Source organism: Cynara cardunculus, assembly GCF_001531365.2.
Source record: "Cynara cardunculus var. scolymus isolate 2C chromosome LG 9, CcrdV1, whole genome shotgun sequence".
Taxonomy (NCBI): Eukaryota; Viridiplantae; Streptophyta; class Magnoliopsida; order Asterales; family Asteraceae; genus Cynara; species Cynara cardunculus.
The window spans coordinates 11813556-11824363 of NC_037536.1; the positions used below are offsets into that span (position 1 = coordinate 11813556).

Here is a 10808-nt window from a genome sequence, read left to right on the forward strand (position 1 = left end):
ACTTAATCATTCCAAACAAGAAAGTCCATTGGTTTTTATTGTACTTTTCCCTTTAAATTATGTTCTTATGATTAAAACAAAATATATACACCCATGCAATGCATGGGCATACAACTAGTTATTATTGTTTGCTTATAGGATATTAAACTAGGTTGTCACGGACTTACTGTAGTAGTATAGTTCTATCCAGTTGCCTTAATCTTCTCGTCATCTTTTGTCATCGCCATCTATATAGACAAAAGATCTGTGTTCTGGTCTGTATGCATGGACATATGTTGCTGAGATTATTTTGATGCAGTGCTCGCTGGATAGGAAATCATGGGTTTTCGATTGGAATTGATGATGTTCAACCTGGGGATGATTTGAATGACAACACAAGCAGAATCATTTCTGAAGGGNGCTGGATAGGAAATCATGGGTTTTCGATTGGAATTGATGATGTTCAACCTGGGGATGATTTGAATGACAACACAAGCAGAATCATTTCTGAAGGGAATAGAAAATGTGATAATTTCATACTTGATTTCAATAAAGGAAAACTCAAGTTGCAACCTGGCTGTAATGCTGCTCAGACACTCGAAGCTGAGATAACCGGTGTCCTAAATAAGATCAGAGATGAAACYGGAAAGGTAATAGCTCCATATGTTCACTATCAATTTTTAATGGTCAAGGCTTGTATGTGTTAATTATTTGCTTCACACTTCCTACTTGTACTTCCTCTATTTCTAAAGCCCTCTTTTAACTTTCAATGCCAGATCTTTACTAATGTGACCAAACCACCACAATCTCCCCTCCCTCAACTTATCCGTGGTAGGCACAAACTTGTTCGGTGTCCTGTCAAACCTTGTTTTACCACATGTCCATCTAAGCATCCTCATTTCTGCGACTTCCATCTTCCATTCATGGGCCTTTCTTGTTGCCCAACACTCCGACCCATATAATATAGCTGGTCTGATGGCTCCCTGTAAAAAATTTTCCTTCAGTGTTAGCGGGACCTTCTTGTCACACATCCCCGTGGTAGCTCTCCACTTTAACYGCCCCCGTCTTTATGTGATGTGTCATGTCATCCTCGACTGTGCCTTCCTTTTGAATAATGGAGCCTAGATACTTAAAAATGTCCTTTTGGTGTACCCTTTTCCCCCATTGTTGACTTCCACCCTTCATCAAGACACTCCCTGCTGAAATTGCATGATACGTACTCTGTCTTTGAACGACTAATGCACAACCGTTCACCTCCACTTGTTGACTCCTCAACCAGTAAAATGTATGTATGTTCACCTAAAATGTGTATATCCCATTCATTCATGTTCTGTGAGAAGCCGGTTTACAAAATTAAAAATATTCGACAACTACAAGTATTAACCAAAAACAAAGAAAAAAAATTCATAAAAAGAGAACTTTTCAAATGTGTAGTTTCTGTATGTTTAGTTATTCGCTAAAAGGAAATCTCTGAGCTAATACCACAAGAACATTATACGTTGAACATGCAGATGTTATGTAATGTAAATACGCGAACAACATCATGCTCACATGCTTATTAACAAAGTTGATGAAGATTATAAATCATATAAAAAATTAATTGAATTGAATCTTTTTATAAGTAAGATGCACACCTAAACAAGAAAAAATAGTAGCAACAACTTGGATTAAATAAGCTTGCATCTATAAATGCAACATTTTCATAGAGAAGATGAAACAATTTATTTTGATGGCTAAGAATGTTACTCAATAAGGTAAGTGAGGTGGTGACTCTTGTTGGTAAGCGCTTACCCGGTAAGCGTTTGGTAAACAACCCCTTAGTTCTCATGGTTTGGACTGTTTGGTGAGTTAACAAAAATTAAATATACTTTTACTAAAAAAACTAATTAACAAGGACTTCATTGTAATGAAAAATTATTGTACTAAAAGTGTAATGTGCTTGTGCTAGTTGTATGTAATTTAATCGTACACTTGATCTTTACTTGAATTATTTCTATTTATCTTTGTACCGTACATTTTTGTGGTTAATTTTTTTTACTTGATGTATTTATACTTCACATCATATATGCGATTTAGGTGAAGTTTTATTCATTTATTTCTTTATAATAAAAATAAATCCAGTGTTAAGGGCCATTTACCTAAACACTTACTTGGTAAGCGCTTACTGGTTTAATTCAACATTATTATTTACCTTACCGGGTAAGATTTTAGTCCATTAAAACGGCATTGTATGGAAAAATTTACCCGGTTAGCGCCAACCGGATAAGAGCCGTCGCCCTCACTTACCGGTTAAGACTCGGTCATTGCCTTCGCTCTTACCGGGTAAGATTCTTGGTCCTTGCCATATTCATTGGTTAAGGTAATATAACTTGGTAACCGCTAATCCAGATAACCATTTGGTAAACAGCCCCCTTAATGTCTTTTTTCACAACATTTTCAATTTTTAATATCCATATAGGCTGCTGTGCCATCTTTTTATTGGATTTCTTTTCTTCTGAAAATTGCAAATGGTACTGGCTTAATTGTGAAAAGGCGAATTTATATGAGTCAATCTAAATATTACCAAATATTTCAAAGCATACACCTTTTTCTAGAAGCTTAACTAAATTCCCACAAATCATGATGCTGAAAATAGCTCCTTTGACTATCAAAGCAACCAGTGGATAATTAATTTTGGGATGGAAGGAGCATCTAATTGTTGATAGCTACTTCTATATATTCCGTCATTGTTTTTTCGTTATGTTCAATTTGTGCTGGTGACTTTTGTGCTAAGCTCCACCTTCAGCATTTAAAGGGTTGATAACTGCAAACTGATGTGTCTACTGAAAATCTTGACAGGTCCATATGGGAAAGTTACTTAGGAGGAAATCCTTTTTAAGTGTTTGATCGCCTTGAATTGATGTAAATAATGAATTTTGTTGTACAGGTATGTATGGAAAAACTACACTGGAGGAACAGCCCCTTGATTATGTCTCAGTGTGGTTCTAAGGGATCCCCAATCAATATTAGTCAGATGATTGCATGTGTTGGTCAGCAATCAGTTGGAGGCCAACGTGCACCAAATGGATTCATTGATCGGAGCCTTCCTCATTTTCAGAGGATGTCAAAGACCCCTGCTGTATGTTTTGTGTTCTCATGGTTTTTAAGTTGAATATTACCTGCCTTACATTTATTGTCGCAGTTTTTTAATGTTGGATCTCGTTCTTATTTCCTATATGAACTTTGGAAAGCACACATATGGCTCTTATAGAGTACTTCTGACCATGTTGTAAACTTGTAATAGCTGTAGCTTCTCTTCTTCAAGAGACATTAGTCTGTGACAGTCAATTTTATGAAGCAGCTTTGTGGTTGAATTGATGCTACATGTTTTTTGTGTGTGTTCCTTTTTCCTGTTAAAATCACAACTTTCTTTCCATGTACCCTGTGCAAAATAGCATGGGTCCAGGCTGTTCGTCTCTGGCTGGAGATAATCTTAGCACTCACTAAAGGCAACTGCAAACTTGTTTGGCAACAGTATGCAAAATGATTCAGGCCTGCATTACTTCCCAATGGTTGTAGTTTTGTCTAGGTTCTAAATCTGCCATGCCAAAATCATAGGTATTTTTTAAAATGTCAGAGGAAATCCTCCGCTTGCTCACTGATTGGGATGGATGGTATGAAAGAATTGGTCCCTTTCATGTAAAATGAGATTGTTTAACAGTAATAATGTTTGGAAACTCAAATTAAATGCCGTGTTAAAGAGAGGGTGACAGTATAGAAATTGTTTGTCATCGTTATGTGAGATCACTAAAAATGTGACATTTGGATATGGTATTTGTTAGGTTTGCTTGTGCTTGGATTTTGAAAACTAGGCCAGTTGCTGATGGTGCTTTCTCATTAATATGTGATTCTCTTTTAGACCTCATCTTAAGGATTCCTTTTAAACTTGGTTGGCCGCAAAAATTAGATGAATATTAGATAACTTTTTCTTGCGTTAGCTGAATGGAATAACAGTTCCATAGGATTTTAGCTCTTAACTTTTTCTCTCTCCCAAATGCAGGCGAAGGGGTTCGTAGCAAATTCCTTTTATAGTGGTTTAACTGCTACCGAGTTTTTCTTCCACACAATGGGAGGGCGAGAAGGGCTTGTGGATACAGCGGTAAGGATCACTGTTGTATTTCACATTTTAGTTGTCTTACCTCTCAATTTAAAAACTGAAATGCACAAATTATAAATTTTGTTTTGAGGATAGAAACTAGATAGTCTTAGTGCATTTGTTATCATTTGATGATGTTAGACATAAGTTCTTTTAGATGTTAGTGCAAGTTTACATGGCGTTTGGATTTTATAATTAACAGGTACAGGTTGAAATCTTAAAGCAATTTTCTAATGGTCATATTGCTGCTATCATGACAGGTTAAGACAGCTGACACAGGTTATATGTCCCGAAAACTGATCAAGGGACTGGAAGACCTATCTGTGTACTATGACAACACAGTAAGGGACTCTAGTGCATGTATCGTTCAATTTACTTATGGTGGCGATGGAAGGGACCCATCTCAAATGGAAGGAAAGGCAGGATTTCCTCTGAATTTTGATAGGTTATTAATGAAAGCCAAGGTCTGCACTAATTTTAGTTTATCATATTAACACTCGTTGCTATATCTGATTCACATATATAACAAGGTTTTTATCAAAGGCTACATGTCCTGCTGGGAAACATAGAGGCTTGTCTTCTTCGGAGATCCGTGAAGTGGTTGATGAGCGTTTTTCAATGCATGATATGACTCCAGAAGGGGGTTGCTCTGAGGATTTTAGGAAGAAACTAAAAGAGTTCATCGAAAAATATGCTACAACACTAGAAAGCACAAGGAGAGCACTTCAACCACACAATGTACAAATTCAGGACGAAGAATCCACGATTCTTGAAGATGTTGCTCAAAGCATATCTGGCATCACTTCTCAACAGCTGCAGGTATTTGAAATCTTGGTTCAAGTGTTGTCTGTTAAATTATTTAGCATATGTCTGCATGCTCATCACCAGAGACTTTCTGCAAGTTAGATGCTATCTGCGCTCTTTAATGAGTATGTTTGCCATATAGGAATACAATTCTTTATGCATCAAATTAGATCTCAGACTTTCTGCAAATTAATGTTCTGTACTTTATTTATAATTCCTCTTATTTATCTTATTGATGATTGTAAATCAGTGAATGAGAATGGGAAACACAAACTGGCTGCAGTAAGTGCAAACAGAAACATTGGATCTTTGGAACTCCATTTTTAAATTATATGAAAGTAGAACTTATGATAGTTATATGGTAGGTCCTCATAAAAATTACAGGCAAAGAAGACTGGCACCCATGTAGTAAAGTTTTCTGAAGGATGAAATAAATCCAGTTTATGTATCTGAGAATGAAGCAACAAGTAGAAGATAGGCTGAATGGAAGCCTGAATACCTTTCATAGAGACATGTATACTTTGTTATACACGCAGATATGTTAACAAGTTTCCGCAGGTTGCGTCTTCTGTAGAACAATGTAATATATACAGATTTGTATAATCATGCTACTGTTACAAACAATATTCATTTATTCCCACAAGTTGACTGTGCAAGTAAAAGCATAAGCCTTGAATTGTCTCATGAAAGGCTGTGAACATCCAGTGTGCAGTGGATCGTGAATTTTTGTACTTTTATCTTTAGTTTCGGTGGACTCTAATTTTCATTTTGTTGTTCGGTCTGATTCATTTGTTTGTTGTTTGTCCTAAATATAGGTATTTCTAAATACTTGCATCTCTCGTTACCATCAAAAGAAGATTGACGCTGGAACAAATATTGGTGCAATTGGTGCTCAAAGTATTGGAGAACCAGGAACACAAATGACATTGAAAACTTTCCATTTTGCTGGAGTTGCAAGCATGAGTATCCTTTTCTATCGTTTTATCTTGAAACTTCTTGTCTGTTTTTTTTATATTCATAGTGTATGTACTATGTAGAAGTGGCCTACTTAACTTCGTGATAGATGTCACTCTTGGGGTGCCTCGTATCAAGGAAATCTTAAATGCAGCCAAGAAAATTAGCACGCCTGTTATTACTGCGAAGCTCAAAACTAATAATAACGTATCATTTGCAAAGCTGGTAAAAGGCCAAATGGAGAGAACTCTTTTGGGGCAGGTTAGATATTGTTCTTTCAAGTTGTGATGTAACTAGAAGTTGGTTTCCAAATTGAAATTTTTTTAGTGCTTGGTGTTGCATTGGTGATATAATTAGCATGTGTAATTCATGTTATTTGGTACCACTTTTTGTAACAAATATCTCTATGTTGACCTTGTAGGTTGCAAAGAGTATAAAGCTTGTATTGGGATTAAGATCTGCATCTATTGTCATTTCTCTCGACAAAGAAACAATTCAAGCGCTGCAACTCTCTGTAGATGCATATACTGTGAAAGAATCAATACTAAAGACTCCTAAAATCAAACTGAAGGAACAGGTAAGATTTTCTTTAGAGTTAATTACTTTTTCGTCCCTATGGTTTAGAAATTGGGGTTTTCGTTCCTATGGTTTGTAATTCATTGCTATTTTCATCCTTTTGATTTACAATTTATTGTTGTTTCAATCCCTGTGGTTTACAATTCTTTACTGTTTCGGTCCCTTGTACTTTAGAGGTAGGAATTAGTCAAGGGACAAAAATAGCAATAAAATGCTAACCATAGGGACAAAAAATAGAAATTATTAACAAACCACAGGGATGAAAATTGTAATTTACTCATTTGTTTATGTTTTATTTGGGACTTGTACAAGTGTTCCACATAATTGCTGAAATCTTTGTTATGTATGCAGCATATCAAGGTTTTGGATGCTAGAAAACTTGAAGTTAATCCTTCCTCTGATAGGAATAAACTCTATTTTGATCTTCATTGGCTCAGAAATAAGCTTCCAACAGTAGTTGTGAAGGTGAGAGATTATTTAAAGTTAACTTGTAACCACTATGATGGTTTGAATTGTACGATAGATTTGAATTTCCATCCCTGTTTTGACCTGCTATAATCTTTCGTAATTATTTCTCCTTTATTGCCAGGGCATTGGTACAATTGAACGAGCTGTGATTAACAAAAAGAAGGATCAGGACAAGTTTAACTTGCTTGTGGAAGGGTTAGTTTACAATAATACCCCCTTGGCCCAAAATGGATGAAACAATCTCTTTTTCGTGATGCCCCTAGAATAAATGCAACATCCCTTCTTTTAGCAAAGTTTCAATGCAATATACCTGTTTCCCCATCAGTAATTATTAGAAAAAACCGATAACATTGGTTTTGGTCCACAATACGCTTCTCATTGTCACCATTTTGAAGGGTGAATTTGGTTATTAACTTCCAGTCAAACACTATTGAGGGGTATTTCAGATTTTCTGTCATGATGGGTTCAGTGAAGCTCGTTGACATTTATTTTGGGATGGAAGGAGAAAAACATTTATGATGGTCGTGACCTACAAGTGACCTGCTATATTGTTACCACATCCCTTGTAAATTAGAATAGTTACTCACAGAATCATGCTATTGTTCTGTTATTAAAAATGATATTTACACTCTTGACCATTAAAAACCATGTATCTCTGAACAATTTTGGTATATATTTGTGAAACTCTCAGAATGGGGCTCCAAGCAGTGATGGGCATGGAAGGAATTAATGGGCATGAAACCACAAGTAATCATATTCTTGAACTACAAAGCACACTTGGCATTGAAGCTGCAAGAAGGTCCATTATTAAAGAGATCCAATACACTATGGAAAGTCATGGAATGAGTATCGATATTCGACATATGATGCTTCTAGCTGATGTCATGACATATAAGGTATGTTTTCTCTAATACCGTCTTTTTCCAATTACTCGAGAGTTGCTCATCTAGATCATTAGTAGTAAGAGGCTTATTAAATTGAAAAAAAAAAGAGAAAGGGCCATATTTATGTCTTTGTAATGAGGTGAAGTATTAAACAGGGGGAAGTTTTGGGAATCACAAGATTTGGCATTCAGAAAATGAAAGAAAGTGTGTTGATGTTGGCTTCATTTGAGAAGACGTCGGATCACCTGTTTAATGCATCTGTGAATGGACGAGTTGACAAGATAGAAGGCGTTAGTGAATGCATAATCATGGGCATACCGATGCAGACAGGCACAGGAATGATTGGAGTTAAACAAAGGTGCTATTTCAATTTCTTCTTCTTTCTTTTTCACACTTTTTGCAAGCCGGGTTCTTCACAAAACAGTTGATCCACCTCCGGTTTCGTTTGGTGGCTCGATATTTAATCTGTAAAATCTGGCTTATATGTATATGAATGATATATGTTGTTGGCAGAGTTCCGCATGTGGAGATGTGCAAGGGATCGGAGGTGATTTTATCTTAAGCTGCTGAGTACAGAAAACGCCATTTTCTCGTTGCCCAGCATCTTTTGAGTCGAAAAGTGGTTAGCCATCAGCGTAAACAATTTTGATGAAACAGCATCTAACTCGAATTAGACAGGGAGTTTGGTACGTAAAAGAATTGCAAAGGTAGCAGTCGGAAAACCGATAATTGACGCTATTCGACTTGTTAATTTGCGGGATTTTTATACTATTTCTAGATATGTAGATAGAATTTTCCCCATAAACAAAATGGTTTCATAAGTTTTTTAGTCTTTTTTCTTCTTGGGAGGGTTCATATTACTTGATATGTTCTTAGAGTCCAATGGTGTAAATACAGAAATTAGTATGATCTTTGAGATGATGTGAATTTATTTGATAATATGTTCGTTAGTATCCAAACGATAGAATAGTTGTTCAACATTTGTTAGATTAGAACAAAACATAACAGATAAAATGATCAATTTACTCTAATGACTTGTTTATATATTTTGATTAATTTATGAATTTATAATAAAATACTTTTTTTTATAACAAGATATATCATTAGAAAGTTTTTTATTAAAATGACATCAATATAAAAAATTGTCAAGACCATTAAAATGACATCAATTAAAAAGTTATGTAGTATCCAACTTTTTTTTTGTTACTAATATCTGATAAATTAATTAAAATATAAAAATGGTTCAAAAATAATATATTGAGAATAGTAAAATGAGTTTAAAAAGCATAAAATATAATGACTAAAATTTAAAGAGGAATACGTATTTGATGTTTTAGAAGAGCAGCAAGTTTTATTTTGAGGTTATATTGAAAAAACATGAGTATGTTACATCTTGTTCTACAGGTTGGGGATGGAACACGCCTTTTCTACTCAGTTCCTATTTATTTCATATAAAAGTACTGTCACACGTGGAACAATGATCCCTATTATGTTCTGTGTACCAAACGCATCCTAAGAGACATGTTGGGTTTTAGTTTTACTAGATTTTTATTGATTTTTTTGAAGGTTTTGCGTTATGAAAGTTGGTTTGTAGAAGGTTTTACAGTAAAGGATCCAATCTCTCGCTAGCCTCAATTGTTGAGTAAGCCAAAAAATATCTTTCACATTGGTTTCTTTAAAAACAGTTTCTGTAAGACTAATTGAGATTATTGATAATCAACTTTTTATCCAAATAAAATAGAAATATTATTATTGTTACTATGGGAGACAAACAGCATTAACTGTTTATTAATTCAATTGTGATTAAAATTATCTTCATTTTGTATTAATAATTAATAATAACAATGGCATGAATGATAAATATCAATTAAATAAATACTCTGAAAACCAAACAATTTTGTTGGTCCAGAGACACCATTTACCAAATACGTTTATCGGGATTACTTGTCTTACCGAATAGGACCAATAACCTTATATGGTAAATGAGTACGATCTCTCTTATCCAGTAAAGTAAGTGATAATTGTGACTCTTAAACGATACCTTACAAACGGGAAATTAACAGAAATAACCATTTCAATAGACCAAATTTATCTATTAGTCATTTCTTTCCCAAATTTTCAAAAAGTCACTACCTACACAAATAGTAACTCCTCAACCTGCTACTTGCGGATGGGTCAAAAAGTAAAAAACATATATGAAAGAGCGAATCTGTAAATTAGTCTGGATCTGCAAGCAGCACTTCCACAAGTTGAGAAAGTATTTAGATTAATTTATAGATTTGATTCATGGAAATTTTTTATTTGCACAAATATTTTGTGACTTTTTGGAAATTTTATTTAGAGAAATGAGCAGGAGGTAGGTAAGGCTTGGAATCATGTGAGACTTAAGAGTTTTTCATGAGACCCGTAAGACCAATTTTTATTCCTTGGATTAGATTTACAATCTGAATATTCATAAACACCACGAGACTTTTCAATAATCACAAAATTATCACCGTATAACTTTAGACCATTAGATCATTGGCTTATAAAGTTGATCAATAAACATAAATTGGTCTTATAAATTTCACGAAAAAACCTTGATCTGACGTGAACCCAATCCAGATAGGTAAATGTATCCTTACAAACTCCTCTTTGATCGATGTTGATGCATTTTGGCTACAATTTTAAGCCAAAAAATAGGGTGGAAATTGGGGTGATAGATTGACTTGTTCTTAGCCCTTCATTTTTAAGAGATCCGAACATGACTCTTTAGAAACCAATTATCTCCATCCAAACACCATTGACGCTGTAAATCAGGTCTAACAATGGGCCAACCATCATCCAACCACCCTACTCTACCACCTTCTTTCACTCTTCCATTCCAACCACCATCACCACCACCACTATAATGCCCTCCACCACCCCATCTCCACCGTCTTTTACCCTCCCCACCGCCCTTCGATTCTCCCTCCTCGCCTTCTTCTTCCTCCTCCTCCTCTACTCTCCCAAACTCCTCATCCCCCCTC

At 35.1% G+C, this 10808-nt stretch overlaps 1 protein-coding gene across 1 annotated transcript in view; it reads left to right on the forward strand.

Moving 5' to 3' along the window:
• The window catches only part of LOC112518711 (DNA-directed RNA polymerase III subunit 1), a 29449-nt gene extending 20713 nt beyond the window's left edge, over window positions 1–8736 (forward strand). The window contains exons 15-27 of the mRNA XM_025126500.1: window positions 380–629; window positions 2906–3097; window positions 4019–4117; window positions 4375–4578; window positions 4658–4933; window positions 5734–5881; window positions 5982–6133; window positions 6294–6449; window positions 6800–6913; window positions 7038–7111; window positions 7608–7812; window positions 7956–8158; window positions 8314–8736. Coding sequence (XP_024982268.1) covers window positions 380–629; window positions 2906–3097; window positions 4019–4117; window positions 4375–4578; window positions 4658–4933; window positions 5734–5881; window positions 5982–6133; window positions 6294–6449; window positions 6800–6913; window positions 7038–7111; window positions 7608–7812; window positions 7956–8158; window positions 8314–8362 — 2122 coding nt within the window. The 3' untranslated portion in view covers window positions 8363–8736. The remainder of the gene's footprint in view (window positions 1–379; window positions 630–2905; window positions 3098–4018; window positions 4118–4374; window positions 4579–4657; window positions 4934–5733; window positions 5882–5981; window positions 6134–6293; window positions 6450–6799; window positions 6914–7037; window positions 7112–7607; window positions 7813–7955; window positions 8159–8313) is intronic.
• Window positions 8737–10808: the final 2072 nt, after the last annotated feature.